The 22,838-nt window shown below is 46.2% G+C and overlaps 1 protein-coding gene across 1 annotated transcript; it reads left to right on the top strand.

Annotated features, from left to right (window-relative positions):
- Positions 1-19,609: 19,609 nt before the first annotated feature.
- CCL24 (C-C motif chemokine ligand 24) lies at positions 19,610-21,930 on the top strand. Its single transcript, XM_037504508.2, has 3 exons — positions 19,610-19,777; positions 20,042-20,159; positions 21,585-21,930. The coding sequence occupies exons 1-3, from the start codon at positions 19,705-19,707 to the stop codon at positions 21,751-21,753; spliced, it is 360 nt and encodes a 119-aa protein (XP_037360405.1). The 5' UTR covers positions 19,610-19,704; the 3' UTR covers positions 21,754-21,930.
- Positions 21,931-22,838: the final 908 nt, after the last annotated feature.

Here is a 22,838-nt window from a genome sequence, read left to right as displayed (position 1 = left end):
CAGTGGCTAGTGATAGCTTGATAGCACTGAGACTTAACCCCTGCACCACCACAGAGACCCCTGAAGTTTTATTTTTTTAAGTAGCACCATGGACTCAGACATTTTAACATACTGTTTGCTTTTATTAATTTTTATTGAGTTGCAAAATGCCCAGTGTTTGGGGAGTGGGGTCCCCTCCAAATTGCCCCCCCCCAAGTCCTTTTGACACTACTCATTCAGTTACCTCATTGCCTCCTTGCATGTCTTGGACATTTCCTACCCCAGAATTGAAATAAGCCATTTCCTGAAAAGTTCTCTTAGTGGTAAATAGTTTTTATAGAGCACACTGGGCATTGGGGAGCTCATTTTCCACCGTACTGGTCACCTTTTCCAGGCCTTTTCAATAGGCAGAGAGTAAAAATTTCTGTCAAAGAATAAAAATGTTTTGATAAAGCAGTTTGTTCTATGGTGTTCCCTGGGCATAATATACATTTCCAAAAATGGATGCAGCTATGTTTGTTATCTGCTTTGTAAGTTACACATTACTTAGTTTCTCTTGAATGTATCAAAGATTTTCTAAAACATTAAAAACGTTTAAAAGCTGAAACAATTTCTAAAATATAGTTGTTTTTCTTATTTATATTTTGGCACAAGGGGAGTATGAGGAATCATAAAATCCCACAATTACAGACTTGTGAGTCTTTGGAAGGGTTGAGAATATGGAAAGCCGCACTCCACTGCTCTTTGCCTTGCCATCAACATGATACGGGGACTTGAAAGCATCAAGACTCTTATAATAGGCTGGTACATCAAAAGTGACACCTAATGTAACTGTGGACTGTCGAGGATATTGCTGACTTTCATCAGCTGTAACAAATGCACCACTCTGGCGAGGGAGGGTAATAATAGGGTGACTGTGCATGTGTGGAGGGAGGGGTGATATGGGAAATCTCTGTATCTTCTGCTAAATTTTGCTGTGAATTTAAAACCCCTCTTTTGGGCCTCCTCTGGTGGTGCAGGCAGTTGAGTGAAGCAGTCCGCAGCAGCGCCGGTTCGATTCCAGCCGGCCGGCGAGGGTCCCACATGGCGCGGCAAATCTCCTGTCATGCCCGCTGCTCCCCTCAGCAGTGTATTTAGTCAGTCTGCCTGTTCCCCACTCTGTCGCTGGTGAATCCTCTCACCCTCCTGTGCATCTGGCCTGTACCCTGGTTCTTGTATAAATAAATAAATACATCTTTAAAAAAAATAAAACCCCTCTTAAAAAAAAAAAAAACCTTTTTAAAAGCAAACATTGGTGCTCCAGAACTTGGACTTTTTGCTAGATGCCTGACCTTCGTCACTCGTTATTGTAGGCTGAGAAAACTGACTGTGATTACTCATGTTTAACATCCTCTTTTATTGTTCCTGCTTATTCTTGTCTGTTGAACCTGTGAGTGAGACTAACAGACGGCAAGGTCAAACTCCTGCTCATGTGAATGTAAACTAATAAACACCTGGGAACCTTCTATCTTTAAAAACTAGAGCATTGCCAGAAACTTTCGACCTGGGTTTTCACTCCTCCCATACCATCTGCTGTGTCCTCTCATCCTACCACATCACTCTGTCTTGATATTTTAAAAACAAAATGAACTTTTTAAAAGAGCAGTTTTAGATTTTTAGAAAAATGAGGAAAAGCTATGGAGAGTTTTAACACACTTCCTCTCCCCTAACAACACAGTTTCCCTTTTATTTATGTCTTGTATTAGTGTGGCATGTTTATTACAAGTGATGAAACAGTGCCAATACATTATTATTAATGAAAATCATTGCGTCCCATAGTTCTTTAGTAAACTTTAAAGTCAGAAAAAGTCCTTTAACTTGTTCTTTTTCAAGATTGTTTTACTATTTTAATACTTTGATCAATTTGGGAAGAACTGACCTCTTAGAGATAGAGTCATTTATTTAGGGCTTCTTTAATTTCATTCAGTAATGTTCTATAGTTTTCAATGTTCAGTTCTTACATATCTTTGGTCAAATATATCCAAATCATTTTATTTTGATATTATTGGAGGAATTTAAATTTATTTTCAAATTGTTCTTTTCTAGGATGTAGAAAACACATTGATTTTGATATGCTGATCCCATATTCTATCATACTGCTAAATTCACATATTCTAGTAGTTATTTTATAAATGCTTGGGATTTTCTACAGAAACATATATAAATAAAGATAATTTCATTTATTTATTTCTGATCAGTAGACTTTTTATTTCTTTCTATTATCCTATTGTACTGGCTAAGAACTGTAGAACAATATTATTAGGAATAAGGAGAATGGAAATCTTGTCTCATTACTAATCTTATGGGGAAAGCACCCAGTCTTTCACCATCAAGATGATGTTAGCTGTAGGTTTTTTGAAAATGTCATTTATCAGATTGAGGAAGTTCTATTCTTGATTTGCTGAGTGTTCTTCTTCTTTTTTTTTTAAGATTTATTGATTTATTTATTTTTATAAGCACTGGGTACAGTCAGAAGCGCAGGAGGGTGAGAGAATTCACCAGAGCCAGAGGGGAGAGCAGAACAGGCAGAGCGACGAAATACACTGCTGAGGGGAGCAGCAGGCGTCAGGAGAGGTCTGAGCGCCATGTGGGACCCTCGCCAGCAGCCGGGGATCGAACCGGCACTGCAGAGGCTGTGGGCAGCTTCACAACCCAGCGCTCAACCGCTGCGCCACTGGGGAGGCCCCTGCTGAGTGTTCTTATGATGGATAGTAAATAAAATTTTGTCCAATGCATTTTTCTCTCTATTCAGCTGATTATATAATCTTTCTTTTTTCTATTAATGTGATAAATAACAGTTAATTTTCAGGTCTTAAACCTTTAATTTCATTTGATGTATTTATATATACTGCAGGATATAAGCTGCTGATCTTTTATTAAGCATTTTTACACCCGCACTTTATTGATTTATAATTTTCTTTCTTTCTTTGTCAGTTTGTTATCAGAGTATTTGGGTTATCCCATACTCATAAAATGAGTTGGGAACTATTCTTTCCTCTTTTATTTTCTAAGTGAATTCATGTGAGTCTGATATTTTTTTTTTCTTCCTTAAGTACTGGCTAGAATGCTCCAGTGAAACCGTCTAGACCTGGAGTTTTTTTCATGAACATTTCAGGTAAAGGATCTGAATATAAATGTTCTCCAAAGAAGATATGACACATGACCAATAGACACGTGAAAAATAGTCAACATCATTAGTCATGTGGCAATGCAATTAAAAAACCCAAGACAGTACTTTATACCCATCATAATGGCTATAATAAAAATGACTCATAATAACAAGTATTGTGAGGATGTGGAAACAGCCCAACTATCCATCAACTGGTGAAATGAACAAATAAAATGTAGCATATTCATAGAATGGAGTATGTATATAATATACCTTTTCCCATAGACTTATTTTCAGCCTGTGTCTTTATATTTAAAATGCGTCTTTTATAGATAACATGTAGTCGCGCTTTGCTCTCTTATCCAGACTCACAAGATCTGCCTTTTAATTGGAGTGTTTAGTCTTGTGAAGAAAAGAGTTGACATAGCAGACCTAAAACCTAGCCTTAGAAGGTCTGTTTACATCAGGCTGTTCTGCGGAATCTGGGAACTTGATTCTTGGAACTCAGACTATAGCTAGCTGATAATGGTTTACTACACCCAGAACATTTATACAAACAATAAGGTTTATGCTGACACCTGCTTTCCTTCTGGCAGTCTGGAATTTTATATTAGGCAGAGAGCACCTACCTGGATAACCCAAATACTCTGATGACAAACTATGACAAAGAAATAAAGAAAATTATAAATCAATGAAGTGCGGGTATAAAAATGCTTAATAAAAAATCAGCAGCTTATATCCTGCAGTATATATAAATACATCAAATGAAATTAAAGGTTTAAGACCTGAAAATTAACTAAAAATCTTGGGCACGGAGTCTTACTGGGCTTCCCTGGGCAGGAACTACACCTGCTGCTGCATTTCCATGGCTGGAGGAAGAGTGTGCTCTTTGTGATCCTTCATGGGAGGCAGAGAACATAAGAAAACTCACAAATAGATTTCTCTAGAAGCAACCTGAGTCTTTCAACCTTACAATGCAGCTGTGCAGCCTTAATCTATCAGTGTAATAAATCTTGGCTATGAAAACAACCATTTACTAAGTCCTGAGTCCTAGCGAGTTTTGAATACAGAGATAATCTTGGGGACATTGACACAAATTCATTTACATTTAGTATAATTGTTATACAATTATTATACATTCAGTTTAATCATATAATTGTTTATGTTTGACCACTACCTCACACCATACACAAAAATCAACTCAAAATGGATTAAAGAACTAGACATAAGACCTGAAACCATAAAATACATAGAAGGAAATATAGGCGAAACACTACGGGATTTGCACATCAAAGACATCTTTACAGACACATCACCCAAAGCAGTGATAGTGAAGAGAAAGATAAACAGCTGGGACTATATCAAATTAAAGAGCTTCTGCACAGCAAAAGAGACAATAACAAAAACAAAGAGAAACCCACCAACTGGGAGAACATTTTTGCACCCAACACTAATGATAAAGGACTGATCACAAAAATCTGCAAAGAGCTGATGAGACTCAGCAACAACAAAGAAAATAATCCAGTCAAAAAATGGGCAGAAGAGCTAAAAAGAAACTTCTCTGAAGAGGAAATGCAAATGGCCAACAGACATATGAAAAAATGTTCAACATCACTTGTAATCAGGGAAATGCAAATCAAAACTACCATGAGATACCATCTCACACCAGTGAGAATTGGCACATATTAAAAAAACTAGCAACAACAAATGTTGGCGAGGATGTGGAGAAAAAGGAACTCTTGTGCACTGTTGGTGGGAGTGCAAACTGGTCCAACCACTATGGAGAGCTGTGTGGAGATTTCTGGACCTACTAAACATAGAGCTTCCATATGATCCAGCAATTCCACTCCTAGGTATTTACCCAAAGGACACAGAAACATCCATTCCAAAGAGCACCTGCACTCCTATGTTTATAGCAGCACTGTTTACAATAGCTAAGCTTTGGAAACAACCCAAATGCCCAAAAATAGATGACTGGATCAAGAAGATGTGGTACATATATACCATGGAATATTACTCAGCATTCAAAAAAGATAAACACATGCAATTTGCAGCAACATGGATGGCACTGGAAGGGATCATGCTCAGCGAAATAAGCCAAAAAGAAAAAGAAAAATACCGGATGGTCTCACTCATAGCAGGAATCTAGAAAACTTAAATAAGGGACCAGGAAAATGAATATAAGAAAGTGAAAATCAAAATCAACAAAAAACTATGAACCAGAGACACTTTTTGGGGGTGGGGGGCGGGAGGGGAAGGATTGGGGTCAGAATGGGGCGTTTGCAATTGTATGGGGGAATATAAAAATAAAATTTAATATTTAAAAAAAAAATATAATTGTTTATGTCTATTCTTTTATTTGGTTTCTGTTTGTCCTACTCTGTTTGCTTCTTTTTGATTTATATTTCTCTCTTTCTAGTTTCTAGCCTACTTTTGGGTTAATGACATTAATTTTGGAATTTCTTTTTAATTTATCTGTTGTTCATTTTTCTATATCTCTTCACATTGTCTTCTTAGAGGTCACTCTAAGGAATGCAACAGGCATCATTAACTGTTCACAGTCTACTTAGAGCTGACACTGTGCCATTTGGCATGAATTCTAAGAACTCTTTCGCCACTGAGCTCATGAGGAGGAGCTGTTTCCCAGGGAACATGGGTGGATGGCTCTCCACAATCATTCCATCATTCACTTCTGTGCCATACATTCAAGCTTCCCAACAACCTCAGGAACTGGGGAAGCAAGCAGCCATAGTGCTGGTGCCTGGGCTGAGAAACCTGCCTCCAAGTTCACATCCTTCTAGAGGGCAGTGTGAGGGTGCTGGCTCCAGCTCCAAGCAACTCTCCAGTGCATTTCTCGGGGCTCCCCTGCTACACACTGTCTCTCAGGATCCCAGAAACCTAGATTCTCAGCTCTTCCAACCATCCCTATGAGTTTGAAGGTCAAGAAATAGGCTGAGGGCCTCCCTGGTGGCACAGCGGTTGAGCGCTGGGTTGCGAAGCTGCCCACAGCCTCTGTGGCACCGGTTCCATCCCCGGTTGCTCCCTGGCCACCGGAGGAGGGTCCCACATGGCGTGCAGACCTCTCCTGCCGCCTGCTGCTCCCCTCAGCAGTGTACTTTGGTCCTTCTGCCTGTTCTGTTCCCAGCTCTGGCTCTGGTGAAATCTCTCACCCTCCCACGCTTCTGACTGTACCCAGTGCATGTATAAACAAACAAACAAACAAATAAATAAAACATGCCTCTATTAAAAAAAAAAAAAGAAATAGGCTGAGTGTGTCTTACTTTTGGGCAGCTCAGGAGAGATGGAGCCTGAGCCTGGGTCCAGCCCCAGGTTTTTCTGTCGTAGGGAAGAAATTCAGCTGTGCCAGCCCTTCAGGAAGAGGACCCTTTCACTTCTCTTTTTGACAATGCCCTCAGCCACCAGAATTAGTGCATCAGCAGAATCTGATCCTTATTTGGATCAGTGGGAGCTATTTCTCTACGAACAGGACCAATCCCCAGGACAAGACAGGAAAACTGCTTGGTCTGGCTTCGTGTCACCCCTGTCCCGGGTCTGCCTGGCTTTTTAGGGCTCAGCCTCCCCTCTTGTGACCCATCGGAAGGACAATTCTGCACATGTTCACATGCCTTCCTTCCTCTTGCTCCCACCGACTTTTGGGGAGCTTCAGGTAAATAAATACCTTCCAACTTCCCTCTTTACACCACTCTTGCAGCTCCCAGAACTTGAGGACCATAAGCACTGCCCACACCCCAACGTACACACCTTATCCACTTAGCAGTATGCTAAAGTGAGTTCCCACCGACCCAGGAGAGCTGACTGTGAGCATCTTCCCAACCCTACTGTCAGTGGTTTCTGGCCCAAAGTTGCAAATCAGTCATTTTGGGAATATTTATATCACAGGAATCAGCAAAACTACAAATCAGCTTTCCCAATAGAGCCAGTTGCTAAAGTTTTACCAGTACATCATCGATCCCGTCATGCCTATCTGTTAACTGTGACATGCCCACCCATTTGCCAGCAATCAGGGTTGTTGGTATCAGTTACTTCCATGTGGGGTTCCTGAGTTCCCCTCTTCAGCAGGTTGGCCAGCCCTAGGGGGCAGAAGCAGTCATGGGGTGGAAGTTGGAATTCAGGCCAGTTTGTCTTGAATTAGCAAGGATGAAGGTAGAGATAATGAGTTAAATAGGCATGAGTAATTTCTGCTGCAGATTGATACATAATCACACTTATAGATTCATTTCAATGTGTATTGGAGAAAATACAGCTAGCACACTAAACCTGGGAATTCATGGATTGATTTTTTTTTGGATGAAATTAATTTAAAAAAATTAAGTGTATAATAGTTTGGGTGGCAGATAGAAATGGTAAAATTTAGAAAACTATAAAACATTGTTAAAAGAAATAGAAGAAGACACAAAGAAATGGAAAGACATCTCCTGCTCATGGATTGGAAAAATAAACATTATTAAAATGACCATCCTACCAAAAGCAATATACAGATTCAATGCTATTCCAATAAAAATTTCAATGTCATTCTTCAAAGAAATAGAACAATTATTGATGAAATTCATATGGAATCATCAAAAACCCGGAATAGCCAAAGCTCTCCTGAAAAAAAAGGGAATGGAGGCACCACACTCCCAGACTTCAAACTATACTACAAAGCCATAATCATCAAAACTGCATGGTATTGGAACAAGAACAGACACACAAACCAATGGAATCGAATAGAAAATCCAGAAATAAACCCACAGATTTATGGTCAACTAATCTTTGACAACGGAGCAAAGAAATGCATTAGAGCAAAGAAAGTTTGTTCAATAAATGGTGCTGGGAAAACTGGGTTGCTACATGCAAAAGAATGAAGCTTGACTACTACAAAAACCAACTCAAAATGGATAAAAGAACTAGACATAAGACCTGAAACCATAAAATACATAGAAGGAAATATAGTTGAAACACTACATGATATGCACATCAAAGACATCTTTACAGACACATCACCCAAAGCAGTGATAGTGAAGGCAAAGATAAACAGCTGGGACTACATCAAATTAAAGAGCTTCTGCACAGCAAAAGAGACAATAACAAAAACAAAGAGAAACCACACCAACTGGGAGAACATTTTTGCACACAACACTAATGATAAAGGACTGATCATAAAAATCTACAAAGAACTGATGAAACTCAACAAAAACAAAGAAAATAATCCAGTCAAAAAATGGGCAGAAGAGCTAAAAAGAAACTTCTCTGAAGAGGAAATGCAAATGGCCAACAGGCATATGAAAAAATGTTCAACATCACTTGTCATCAGGAAATGCAAATCAAAACTACAATGAGATACCGTCTCACACCAGTGAGAATGGCACATATTAAAAAAACTAGCAACAACAAATGTTGGCGAGGATGAGGAGAAAAAGGAACTCTCCTGCACTGTTGGTGGGAGTGCAAACTGGTCCAACCACTATGGAGAGCTGTGTGGAGATTTCTGGACCTACCAAACATAGAGCTTCCATAGGATCCAGCAATTCCACTCCTAGGTATTTACCCAAAGGACACAGAAACATCAATTCCAAAGAACACCTGCACCCCTATGTTTATAGCAGCACTGTTTACAATAGCTAAGCTTTGGAAATAACCCAAACACCCAAAAATAGATGACTGGATCAAGAAGATGTGGTACATATACACCATGGAATATTACTCAGAATTCAAATAAAATAAACACATGCAATTTGCAGCAACATGGATGGCGCTGGAAGGGATCATGCTCAGCGAAATAAGCCAGAAAGAAAAAGAAAAATACCGGATGGTCTCACTCATAGCAGGAATCTAGAAAACTTAAATAAGGGACCAGGAAAATGAATAACTATAAGAAAGAAAATACCAAAATCAACAAACAACTATGAACCAGAGACACTCTATGGGGGGGTGGGGGGTGGGGAAAGGAGGGCTTGGGGTCAAAATAAGGGGGTTGTAATTGTATGGGGAATATAAAAATAAAATTTAAATTAAAAAATGGTAAAATTTATGGTGATGAAGAGACAGTAAATGGAGTTTGGTTGTTGTTGAAGACAGGGAGGGGAGTGACCTGGACCGGTTTACATTTTAGAAGGAGGTTTCTTTGGGGGGAGGTAAAATGAGAGGCAGCAGAATGGAGTTGAGATGGAACGGATGGGTCAGGGAGTTGTTAAATAGGAAGCATCAACAAAGCTAGAGACATTATTAAACTTGGGGAGGGGACAATAGTGCCTTCTCCAGATAGTAAGGAAGGACACACTAGTTGCTTTTGGGACACGTGAGACATCCGGTGCCATCCCCATCCCCAATCTCCCAACCTCAACACCTCCCTTTTGGAACTCAGTCACATTCCCCTGCCCATGCTCTTCCCCCTCACCCAGGATGCCCTTGACCCCTAGGAGTTCTCTGAAGCTTGTGTGATCCCCTGCACCAAGCCACATCTAGCTTTGCCTTCCCAGAACACTTTGTACCTGCAGGTTCCTGGGGCAATCACTGCCCCTTGTTAACATTTATTGCCAGTCAGGCACTGGGCCAGGAACATTATGTACAGTGGCCCACTCTCTCTTTAAAATGCACTGGAAGCAGAACGTTTCATCCCCATATCTCAGATGACAAAACCGAGGACCTGAACACAGACCTAACTACCTCTCAAGTTCTTGGCCTGATGCCTTGCTGTGCTAAGTTGTAATTATTAGTTCATGTTTTTGTCTTGCCAGTCTTTCTTATACGTCGATTCTGACATGGGTCCTTCCCTGGGCTGGATGGGACACCCTCATTTGAAGTTTGACTTTCCTACTTAGAGGTCCGCCAAGAGCTGCGTGCATTTCCCCCTTGGTAAGGAATCTCACTGTCACCAAAGGTGGTCAGTCTGCCTCTGGCTTTGCACGCCTCTAATGTCTTCCTCCTTTGAGCTTTGCCTCTTGTCCCCATTTATGTTCCCTTTGGTGCTTCAACATCTTCAAAGCAGCAATAATTCAGAGACATAGAAGGGAGTTTGTTAGGTCCCTTTGGGCTGTGGTGGCCCCAGTTCACCATCCAGACTGGCTGGCTGGTTAGCAGTGTCCTCAGCTTCAGTCAATACCTGTGCCCTCCTGTTCCTGTTTAAGATGAGATGTGGGCAGCCCTCCCGTCAGGAGACAAAGGGCAAGGCACTCCAAAGCTGCCACCTATCCCATCCATCTCTACCTGCCCAGCTCAGGCACACCCTTTCTGGGAGATGACTTGGGGCGTGTGTGGGAGAAGTCCAGCCTGCCCACAGGCACAATCCTACACCTTGAGCATCTGCACCTGTGAAGGTCTGCATATTGCATGAAGCCAACGTCTCAGAAGTCCCCGTAAAACTTGGGCTCCTGAATTTCCAAGTCAAGCAAAGGTGAGATGTGCAGGAGCTCCCCTTCCCTGGCTGGGAGACCCCTCCACTCCTCCCTTTGCCCCTGCCACCCCAGATTTCTGCACTTGGCACTGAGCATGTCACCTCCAGGTAAGTGGCTCCCAGAACCACCTCCTGTTCCTAGTCCTCTGGGTCTGTGTATGTTGGGGCTAGGTTTAGCAGATGAGGGATAGCATGTGAGGAAGTTGCCACAGGTGGCAGTGACACTCCTAACCTGCTCTCCTGAGTCCTCTGTGCTCCATTGTAAGGGCCACACATCCTTCTGGTGCCTTCCTGCCATGTCCCCAGACCTTGTTGTCTTCAGCTGCCTTGAATTAGGAGGCTGGAGCAGGATGCAGGAGGGCCCTGATGGAGCCTGGGTGGAGGTGCTGGCAGTGAGGGTCAGAAGGAAGGGATGGTCTGAGAGCTAATGAGGAAGGGGCACAGGGCGTTGGCATGGGCACCAACACGACAGTGTAGACTTGCCCGGCTCCGTGGTAAGGGCAGAGGTTCTCTACCAGAAAGATGCCAGACTGGCCTTGCTGCATCATGGTTTTGGGTCATTTAATCTCTCTGAACCTTGGTTTCCCTCACCTGTAAAAGGAGGATAATAAGAGAATCATATGAGTTCCAAAAAACCAATTGGGGCTTTAAGGAAATACCTGAAGGGGTGCTGATGGGGTCTCACCTGGTCATCAAGTCATGAAAGGGGGGCCTGGAATGCAGCCCCACACTGAGACTCCAAAAAGAGGAAAGGTGGCTTTCACAAGCCCATCTTCCAGTCAGTGGGCCAGGAGCCAGGCCTCACCCCCAAGACAGTTGGCCCCCAGTGTTGCACCCTTCCCACAGCACCCAGCCAGGCTGTCTCATCTGGGACGTGAGCAGGGTGGGGCGTTTGGATGTGTGCCGTGTCTCTGGGCCTCCAGTTTCCATGGAAAACATTGGGACAGACATTTCCTAAGGGTCTTCCTGTTCTAGTCATCTACAGGATGCCCAGACCTCCCCCCACGGCCTTGCTGGCTCTGCATGAGGAGGTCTTTAGAACTTCTGATACCCCAAACCAACAGCCTCAAGGAGCTTTGCACCAGACTTCTGTGTATGGAATCTTCTCTTTCATGAGTGGCCCCACCCCCACACGGTCACACAATGATCTGTGCGTGTGTGTGCATGTGAGGCATAGGTATCCCTGTTTCTGAAGTCCTTTTGTTCATCCATTCCTTCCCTCTTTGCACATGCTCAATGCTTTCTCCAAATGTGAGAAAATGGCTCTAATTGTCCTTGTTTGCAGAAGCCTAGAATACAAGAAGCCTCTTATCTTAAGTAGTTATCAGTCACTTATGTGTAGAGTGAACGTCTTTTACTGACTTTCTCTAGAGTAGAAAGTCACATGCATATGAGGTGGGTTAGAGGGAGCAAGGAGACACTTGGTCTAAGGGGGGTCTGTCTCCAGGGGAGAAAGATCAAGAAAGAAGGGGGGTCTGAAGCTTCAGCAGTCTAAGAACTCCGCCAGGGGACTCTTTGCAGGGAGTTTCCTTTTCTGGCTTGTCAGAAGGTATGCCGGCGTAGGGGAGCACTGGGGGAAAACCCACTGCTCCCCACTTTCCTGGGCCCTATCAGGGGCCAGTCTGATAAGTCAGACTGTTGGCTTCATAAAGGAGGCAGGTGAGGTCTTTGAGACTGGGAGTGGCCTTAATAAAGCCATTAAGGCGCCACCAAATGAATAAACATTTTGAAAGTTTCCTCGATTTCTCTTCTTTCATTTTTTTAAGATTTTATTTTTATATATTTATGCATACAAGAACTGGGGTATAGGCCAGAGGGATGGGGCTGAGAGGATTCAACAGAGACAGAGTGGGGAAGAGAGAGGGCTGATCTACTGAAATATACTGCTGAGGGGAGCAGCGGGCAAGACAGGAGAGGTCTGCTGCACCATGTGGGTTGCTCCCTGGCCGGCTGGGGATCGAACTCGTGCTGCAGAGGCTGAGGACAGCTTCATGGTGCTGTGATTTAACCCCTTGCGCCACCAGGGAGGCCCTTTCTTTAATCTTTAATGGAGATAAAATCCACATAACAGTAAGTTCATCATTTTAGCCCCTTCAAAGTGTACAGTTGAGAGATATTTTCACAAACTGTATAACCCTTACTACGATCTAATTCTAGAATCTTGGGGCCTCCCCGGTGGCGCAGCGGTTGAGCGCTGGGTTGGGAAGCTGCCCGCGGCCTCTGCGGCACGGGTTCGATCCCCGGCTGCTCCCCGGCCACCGGAGGAGGGTCCCACATGGCGCGCAGACCTCTCCTGCCGCCCGCTGCTCCCCTCAGCAGTGTACATCGGTCCTTCTGCCTGCTCTGCTCCCCGCTCTGGCTCTGGTGAATTCTCTCACCCTCCCGCGCTTCTGACTGTACCCAGTGCATGTATAAACAAAACAACAAACAAACAAACAAATAAATAAAAAATGCCTCTCTAAAAGAAAGAAAAAAAATTTAAAAAAAAATAATAATTCTAGAATCTTTCCACTACTCCCAACTCCCTCCTCCCCCCGTCCCAGGCAACCAGGAATCTACTTTAAAGTCTCTACGGAATCCTACATCTGTCACCTAACATATTCCATATATCAGTACTTCATCCTTTTTGGGGGTATACTTCATTCCTCTTCATGGTGGAATAAAACTCCATTGTTACGGCTTCACCCCTTTTGTTCTCCCGCTCATCAATGACGGGTGCTTCCCCTCTCTGGCTGTTATGATTAATGCTGCTGTGAACATTCTTTTTTTTTTTTTAATATATTTTTTAAATAGTCCCTTTTTTTTTTTTTTAACAGGGGCATGTTTTATTTATGTATTTCTTTCTTTCTTTCTTTGTTTTGTTTATACAAGCACTGGGTACAGTCAGGAGCGCGGGAGGGTGAGAGAATTCACCAGAGCCAGAGCGGGGCGCAGAGCAGGCAGAAGGGCGAAGAAGAGAAGGCAGAAGGGCGGCAGGAGAGGTCTGTGCGCCATGTGGGACCCTCCTCTGGTGGCCGGGGAGCAGCCGGGGATGGAACCGGCGCTGCAGAGGCTGCGGGCAGTTTCGCAACCCAGCGCTCAACCGCTGCGCCACCGGGGAGGCCCCTAACTGCTGTGAACATTCTTATACCAGTTTCTGTGTGAACACGTTTTCTGTTCTCTAAGGGATGTATCTCAGAGTGGAATTGTTGGGTCATGTTCCTGTAAAAGTTCAACTTTCTGAGGAACTACTAACTTGTCCACATTGGTTACGCCACCTTACACTCCCACCACAATGTACAAGGATTTCCACTTCCCCGTCAACATTGTTATTTTCCATTGTCATTCTTTATAGCCAAGATGGTAGGTGTGAAGTGCTATCTCATTGTGGTTTTGATATGAATTTCCCTGATGATTAATGATGTTGAACGTCTTCTCATGGGTTTATTGGCCATTGGAAGAAACAACTAGTTAAATTCTTTACTTATGTTAAAATTGGGTTACTCTTCGGGCCTCCCTGGTGGTGCAGACAGTTGAGCACCGCACTGTGAGGCTGTCCGCAGCTTCTGCAGCGTGGGTTCGATCCCGACCGGCCAGCGAGAATCCCACATGGTGCAGCAGATCGCTCCTGTTGCGCCTGCCGCTCCCCTCAGCAGTGTATTTATCTGTCTGCCTGTTCTGTTCCCGGCTCTGTCTCCGGCGAATCCTCTCACCCTCCCGCGCATCTGACCTGTACCCCGGTTCTTGTATAAAAATAAATATATCTTTTTAAAAAATTGGATTACTCTTCATTTAACTGTGGAGATACAAAAATTTTTAAAGAATATATTCTGGATACTAGAGTTATTGGATGATTTTTCAAATATTTTCTCCCACTATGTGACTGGCTTTCACTTTCTTGACAGGGTCCTTTCAATCTTAACAGTTTTTAATTTTTTTTTTTTTATACAAGCACTGGGTACAGTCAGAAGCGAGAGAGGGTGAGAGATTTCACCAGAGCCAGAGCGGGGAGCAGAGCAGGCAGAAGGACTGAAGTACACTGCTGAGGGGAGCAGCGGGCGGCAGGAGAGGTCTGCGCGCCATGTGGGACCCTCCTCCGGTGGCCGGGGAGCAACCGTGGATCGAACCGGTGCTGCAGAGGCTGCGGGCAGCTTCGCAACCCAGTGTTCAACTGCTGTGCCACCGGGGAGGTCCAGGTTTTATTTTTAATGAAGGTCAATTTATCTATTTTTCTTTGCTTGTTTGTGCTGTTGGTGTGTATTAAAGAAACTATTACTAAATCCAAGGTCATTAAGATTTACACTTGTTTTCTTCCAACAGTTTTATAGTTCTAGCTCTTACACTAGCGTTTTGATCCATGCTGAGTTGATTTTTGTATACAGTGCAAGACAGAGGTCCAACTTCATTTACTGGCATCTCCAGTTTCAAGGAACTATTTAAGGACCTTGGCCTTGGCACTCCTGTCAAAAACTAATTTGCTATAAATGTGAGGGTTTATTTCTGGTCTCTCAGTTCTATACCACTGATCTACATGTCACTCTTAATGACACTGTCTCCATTACTTAAGTTTGGAAATAAGTTTTGAAATTCGGGAGTGTTATTCTTCCAAATTTGTCCTTTGTTTTCAAAATTGTTTTGGCATTCTGGGGTTTCATGCAATTTCATATGAATTTTAGCACCAGCTGGTCCATCTTTCCCTCTCGCTTAGTTTTTCTCTCCTCATATTTCTAACACACTGCCTGGGTGGTTTGGGTTTGGAGAGGGAGGCAGGGACTGTGTGACCATAAGCCAGGTACTTTACCTCTCAGTGCAATGAAATTAATAATATCTGCTCCACAGGGTCATATTGCAAAGATGAGATTCAATGTTATAATACAGTAAAGCTCACCAAAGAGCCTATGGATTGTTTAATCAGTTCATGAGCTTATTAGCAACTTGTAACAAAACAACAAAAATAAGAATTTGGCCACCATTTATGAGGGACTTGATCCGGGCTAGACAGGGAGCCAAGCACTTGATACCAATCATCCTATTCAATCCTCATAATAACCAAAGAGGTAGGTATTATTTCCTTTAGATGAGGACATTCAGTGAGGGCTGGAGGAGTCAAGTTAGGCTGGTCACACAGCTAAAGAGCTGAGCTAAGATTTCAGTCCTGGCTGGTGACTGTCAGGTCCAGAAGGTGGCCCTACATGGTGATGGCTACTAGCCAGTCTTCTAAGGGTTTAAGGAGAGGCTTTCAAAAGTGGGTTCTGGGCTGATTTCCAAGAAGTAGGTCTTAGGAAACCTTCAGGTGTTCTTACCCACGACCTGGCATGCCCTGGGGTAGAGGAATGGTATCTCAATGGGGAGTGCCTCAGATTCTGCATCTTTCTCTCTTCTAGCCTCGTAAGGTGGATTTAATGTTCCAAGTAGAGTCAAACTGCATCTTCCCAGGGCCCCTGCCCCAGCCCTTCACTGTTCCTCCTCTGGACGGCTACTCCAGGCAGCTTCCCTAGCTCTACCGCTTTCCTACCTCTCCTGCCAGTGCATCCAGTTACATCACCAAGCCACAGATTTGACCTTGTGAAATGCACCGCAAAGCTGTGGGTTGTGCCACCACCTCAAGATCAAGATCAAGGCTGAACTCCAAGGATGAGAAACACCAGTGAGCTTGAATTTAGATAGAACTTAGTTCAAATGTCAGCACCATCCTTTTCTGACCCCTAAACTTCAGTTTCCTTGCATATAAAATGGAGAGAATTCATGGAGCTGAGGGGCTTAAGATACCAATTTCGTAGGCAAGTTGGGCTCTGCCCGCCTGCTGCCCCTCCTCCTGTCCTGACAGCACCAGCCTTTGCCTGTGGTCTCCTTTTGCACTGTTTAGAGCCACCATCCAATGCTCCCTTTCAGCTCTTCACATATTTGAAGTCATTTCTTTTGCAAGCTAACAGTCCACTCCTTCCAATTCTTCTCATTGGAATGTGCCTTTTTGTCCCCTCGCCCCCCTTTGGCTCACCCCAAGTTTAGTGGTCCAGCTTCACAGCTTTAGGTCCTTTGCTACATCATTGTTCACAGCGTGGCTCAGCCGGGAGGGGCCCAGGACAGCGGCCCCTGCTGCCCTTGTGTGGGGCAGGGCGAGGGCTCCCTTCTCTCTGCTTCCTGTACCTTCTCCTCTTTTCCCAGGTGCTCATTCTTCTCCCAGCCCTCTACTGCCTCCTCTCCAGGGTCTGCTTCAAGGTCCGTGTGAGGAAGAAAGGCCCTCAGAGATCACCTTGACCGGACAGGTTTCCCAGACTTAGGATATTCTTGAGCCACCGTCACCACTTCGGTCCCACGCATAGCATTTATTCTGCAATTTTTCTTTTTGGTCAACTCATATTTTTGACTCTGAGAAAATTACTACCAGAAATAGGAAACCCCCTATCAGAGAGGGCAACCATAACAAGACATGTTTAGATGAAAATGAACAATGGCCACGCGTGTGTCCCCCCTAATGGTGCAATCCCCGCACTAGGGGGGAGCAGCTCTGGCCACCGCCTCACTTGTGGGCAGAGGAGGAGCCACCACTGGCAGGGGCAGCTCTGCTCAAGAGCCAGGCTTGGGGGTAGGGCCAGTCTCACTTCCCTCTCTCTCTCCCTCCAGCCCCTCATTCCCTTCCCATCTGCCCTCTGTACCTGCTGTCCTGCACACCACCACCCCCAACTTCCTGGTCCTCCCATTCCTTTTTGTTCCTTCTGCTTCTTACCCCCTCCATCCCTTTCTAATCTGCTTTCCTAGAAATCCTCCACCTACTCTTCCTTGACAATCACTCTGGCTATTGGCTCAGGCAAGTGAGAGTGCCCATTCCCCCTGGGAACCAGGATACATGGTTCTGCAGTGGTGTTAGTCACTTAGGCTTTGTAGATTTCATTGTCTCCCTTTGCGAAATAGGGCTGGTAAAACCTGCCCTGCCTACTTCCCTGGGCAGAGCATGAAGATTGTTTTCTTTTTTTGAAGGCCTCAGAAAAGCATCTAAAGGGCATTCGTTACTCAGGGTGGGGAGAAATCTTCACCGCAAGTCCTCCCACTCAGTGACCTCCCGCCTTCCCACTCTGGTTGCAACATGGGGCAGCAATGGCTTCTCCTTGTGCCACCCGCCGGCTCAGCTCTGTCTCCTGCATGCTGTCATGCCTGCACTTCTCCCTTCTCTGACGCACCCCACTCCCAGGCTGCACCGAGTAAGGAAACCCAGACAGAAGACAGGCTATCCCCTCTGAGTTGGTGAGGAGTAAATATAGAATGGGGTGTCAAAATAGAATCATGCAAATCCCTAATGAGTAAAGGGCTTCTCCTTCAGTGCTCCCCGTGCTCTGCCCAGTGAGCAGTGATGTTGCTGATGAGACAAAGGTGCGATATCATGAGCTCATGAGTAGGGCTCCAGCATTTTCCACTCTGTAAAGAAGGCTAGTGTCGCTGGCCTCCTGACATGGGTCTGCCCCAGCAGAGGACCAGGTGGCCTGCCCCTTGGCCACAGGCTGACCCCAGTCACCCAGGTGGAGTCCCTGGGTGGCCCGGGACTCCCTGGTCCAGAGGCCGGTAACTCAGATTTTCTCCATCGTCCTATAAACACTGGCCCTGGGACAGGTGAGCTTCTCCAGACTTGGTGCATATGGAAATGAGGCAATGACCTCAGGATGCTCATGTTCAAGCGGGAGACACTAATACAGAACCTGCAGTCACCAGGGTGACAGGTGCGTCTCCACTCCCCTAAGTGAGCAGAGAAGACAGAGCATTCCCAGAGAGGTGCATGAAGAAGACAGGGAGTAGAGGGGAGGGAGGGCTTGGGGACTGAAGGCAGCAATGACATGAGTCTCAAAACATGGGGTTTTGCCCTGGGATCCCAGAATAGGGGTCTGAATCAGGTGGGTACCACCACACTCAGTCTGACAAGTCACTTCAATCCCAAACAACTGAACTGATGGCTATGATCTGGGAAGTCCGGAGTGCTTATGCTGCCTCCCACCCACCCTTAGCACAGCTGGCCACGTTAAATGTGCCTTCCAATTTCATCCCAGCAGAAGCGGCGGTTCTTCCTATGTTCCTCAGTGTCCCACGCAAACCCCTTGTCTCAGGAAGATCCTGAGAAGGGGATTTGATTTATTAGGCAAACGATTCACTAGGAAGTGTTCCCAGGGGAACCAACAAGGATGGGGGAAGTGGACGTGGAAGAGAAGGAGACTCACAAAGTCTCACCTCACGGAGGGTAACAGACTCAACCTCGGGACTCGTGGGCAGGAGGGTCGGGCTGGCCCTGGAGCCTGCATCCTTCCAGCAGACACTTACCAGGGCTGCTGTGGAGGATGTGCATTTCTGCGCGCTGCTCGCTTTCCTAGCGTCCGTGGGCTGGGTGGCCCGAAGCCTGAGGCCGGGAATGCCAGGTCACCAAGAGCTGGTGTGCACAAACAGGTGAGGGGGCCCAAGGAGACACAGGTGTACGCCCCACTCCTTGGTCAACATTCGCAATGGCTTTTGTTCCTACACTTGACGGCAGATCTCTCCCCCCACCAGAAGTCTGATAAGCAGCACATGCTAATGAAGAGTTGGAACATGATGAATGAATGAATGAATGGCGATGGGATGACTGTCCTCCTTTTCAACTGAAGAAGCTGAGGCTCAGTGGGCAAGTGGCTTACACAGGACCCCACAGGGAGTGAGCAGCCCGGCCAGGATCCTCAGCAGGCCTCTGACTCTGTACCTAGCACTTTTGCTCTTTGCACAGGGCAGGCAATGCTCCCCTCCCCCAGCTCTTTCTCAGAACACCCCAAATATCCCTGACTCAGCTGGGCAACAACTTCCCCTTTCAACCTCAGAGGGATCAAGGCTTTCAAGGAAGTCTGGGAGAGGGGTGAGTGTTTCTTCCTAGCTGCCCCTATAAAGGGCAGAAAGACATTAGGGTGTTCCACAGGGAACCAGGCCCCTTGTCCCCAGTCCCTCTTCTCCTGCACCCCAGATTTCTAAAGATTTGTTTATTTATGCATACAAGAACTGGGCTACAGGCCAGAGGTGTGGGGGTGAGAGGATTCAGCAGAGATAGAGTGGGGAGCAGAACAAGCAGACTGACTGAAATACACTGCTGAGGGGAACAGTTAGATTCATAGGTTGCGTCTTAACCCCTTGTGCCAACAAGGAGGCCCTCCTGCACCCCAGTTTTGAGCTCAGCGCTGCCTTCTCTGCTCTCCAGGTCATGGCAGGTACCACAACCCTTGTCTCCGTCCTCCTGCTCCTGGCCCTGTGTGCCCACTGTCTTGCCCCTGCAGGTAAGACTTCTGGGGATCTCCCAGGCAGGATAGGGGATCTCTCAGAAGGACAGTTGTCTGAGGGCAAGAGTATGGCTGGGATGATATCGTGGAGGATGAGGACTGACCGACCTGCTACTGGAAGGGAACCAGACAGAGAAGGGAACCGCTCAGTGGCTGGTGTGGAGGTGCTTAGTGTTGGGGTGGGCTCATATCTGAAGCCCAGAGTTTAGGGAAGCCTGAGAAGGAAAATGACCCTTTTCTTCCTCCTCTCACCCCCCACAGACTCCGTGGTCATCCCCTCTACCTGCTGCATGAACTTCATTTCCAAGAGAATTCCTGAGAGCCGAGTAGTCAGCTACCAGTTCTCCAGCAAGAGTGTCTGCCCCAAGGCGGGGGTGATGTAAGTACCTCCCCTCTGAGTCCCTGATGGGAGGGGTCTGGGAGACTTGGGTTTACAATGTCACTGAGGCAGAAAGTCAGAGAGCCCAGCCCTGTGACCCTGGGGAAGTCATGTCACCGCTCTGGGCCTCAGTTTACTCAGCCATAACACTAGGAGGGAGATTTAGAGCCAGCAGTTGCCCACTGAGCCCTAAGTGTACACTAGGCATGTTGGGGCAAACAGCATTATCTTTTTATTTTCAAGATTCATTTATTTACACAAGTACCAGGGTACAGGTCAGAGGTGCAGGAGGGTGAGAGAATTCGCCAGAGACAGAGCAGGGAGCAGAACAGGCAGATGGACCGAGGACACTGCTGAGGGAGCAGCGGGTGAGGCAGGAGAGGTCTGCGGCACCATGTGGGTTTCTCCCTGGGCGGTCGGGAATCGAACCTGTGCTGCAGAGGCTGCAGACAGCTCCACAGTGCTGCGCTCAACCCACTGTGCTACCGGGGAGGCCCACAGCATTATCTTCACTAAGCCTCTCAAACAGTCCATGGCTAGAGATGACTATCGCCATTTTAGAGAAAGCAGCTGAAGTTCAGAGAGGTCACCTGCTCAAAGTCACCCAGGTCGGCACATAAGTTCAGTGCTGCCTCTTACAAAAGGCAGTGGGTGTGAACACACTTTACAAACAGTGACATGTCAGAGGAACGTGATATTAGAAAATTTTCCCCAGCTGGCACCAGACCCATGTCCGTGGCCTGGCACCCCAAACTCAGAGCCAGCTTGGGAGATAGTACCTCACTGCACCCTCCTGGCTCTGGCTTCCTGATGGGCCAGGTCCTGGTTGCACCTGGAAGGAGGTTCCCCACTTCTCTCTCTCTCTTTTTTCTTTTTAAAGATTTTTTAAATTTATTATTATGCAAGAACCGGGTCACAGGCCAGATGTGCGGGGGGCGGTGAGAGGATTCACCAGAGACAGAGCAGCAACAGAACAGGCAGACTGACGAAATACACTGTTGAGGGGAGCAGTGGGCTCGACAGGAGAGGTCTGCTGTGCCATGAGTGCTGTTCCGTGGCCGGTGGGGATCGAACTGGTACCAGAGGTTGTGGACAGCTTCGCAGTGCTGCGCTCAACCGCCTGCACCTGTAGGGAGCCCCCCCCCCACTTTTGTCTTAAGGATATTCAATGTGTTTTCTATTCTCCCCCCTTCTCTGTGGATAAAGATTGTGTCTCTCCCTGCATCCATCTGTCCCTCCCTGTCAGACAGGTAGGCTGCTGAACGCGAGCTTGGAGCAGAGACAGATGCTCAGACAGACGTCACAGCAGCGCTCACGAGGAGGCCGGGCAATAAGTCTTCCTCCTTGGGCCTCCGCGCCCACCTCCTCATAAAGTGGCCTCACGTCCCAGCCAGGTCTCAGTGTGCCCTGTCATTCTTCCCACAGCTTCACCACCAAGAAGGGCAAGAAGTTCTGTGGCAACCCTGAGGACCATTGGGTCCAGAGGTACATGAAGAACCTGGATGCCAAGAGGAGAAAGACCTCTGCTGGCACTGCGCCGATGGCTGCCACAGTCAGTGCTCCGAGACGCCCTTGCAACAGCCCCTCCATCTAAGTCCCTGGCCCTCCGCCCTGAGCTCCAGCCCAGGCCTCGCTCCTTGCCAGGCCACTTGGGGTCTGGTGAGCCAGCACATTTAGGGGAAGAACTAATGTTCCTGTTTCTTAGCATCACTCTCAGGGGATGTGTCTCGTCCATAAAAATCCCCAGGCAGCGGAGGCCTGCTGCTTGGAGCGTGGCTCTGGCCTCCCTGAGTGGGGGGAGAAGGTTCCAGAAGGAGGGTGGTCGCAGCTCTGTGTCTTCCTGAACTGGAGCTGCCCCTTCTCTGACTTCCAGTCTCCCTCTGAGTGCAGGTGCACATGAGAGACCCTGTCTACACCTTAGCCTGTCTGTCCATGTAAGGCTGGGTACTCATCTGGCATGTTGGAGATGCTCCAGGCTTGCCCCATTTCTAGCGCTCCAAGTGCTTGCTTCTCATGGGCTATGATTAACAAAGTTGTCAGGAGTCATTGATTTTTGTAAAGCAAGGGACATGGAAGATCAGGATGAGGGGCCAGTCTGAGTAGTTTAATTCTTTTGTGAAGCTACGGCTTCTACAAGATGTTCCACTTTGTGATATGACTTGTTCCATGCTGTTTGGGGGACAGCGATTTGCTCTGCCTTTAAGGTTGGTCTTTCCTAACATTTTGAGGAGATAAGACCCCAGCTTTCTTCCCCCTATGCATGAGAATCTGTGTGGTTTGTTGTAAAGAATGCAGACATACTCGCTTTCCTCAAATGACAATCTGAGTAAAATGTGATTCCCCCTTTGAGGGTGTTGTGTCTTGCCTTCCTTGTCTCCCCTGGATGTTAGGGTTGTAAGCATTGGAGTGCTTGCCCCCAAGAGCACCCTGAGTTGTCTAGCTGAGACCGGGAGGGGGTGAAGTCTGAGCCTAGGGCATCCAGGAGTGGTCTAGTCTGTTCTTGGGGAACCTGTTATTAACTTTGAAAAACTCATACGCACACCTGGATTCAGTTAATGTTTTTAAAATTTTCAATAGAACACCTTGTTGCATAGGAAGTTGTTACAGGTATAGGGGGTCATAAGATTTTAAAAAATGGTCTCTGGCTTCAAAGAATTATAGAGAAAAATACACCCCTCA

The sequence above is a fragment of the Talpa occidentalis genome, unplaced genomic scaffold (assembly GCF_014898055.3).
Source record: "Talpa occidentalis isolate TD23 unplaced genomic scaffold, MPIMG_talOcc4v2.1 talOcc4.12, whole genome shotgun sequence".
NCBI lineage: Eukaryota > Metazoa > Chordata > Mammalia > Eulipotyphla > Talpidae > Talpa > Talpa occidentalis.
This window is presented reverse-complemented; position numbering and strand designations above follow the sequence as displayed.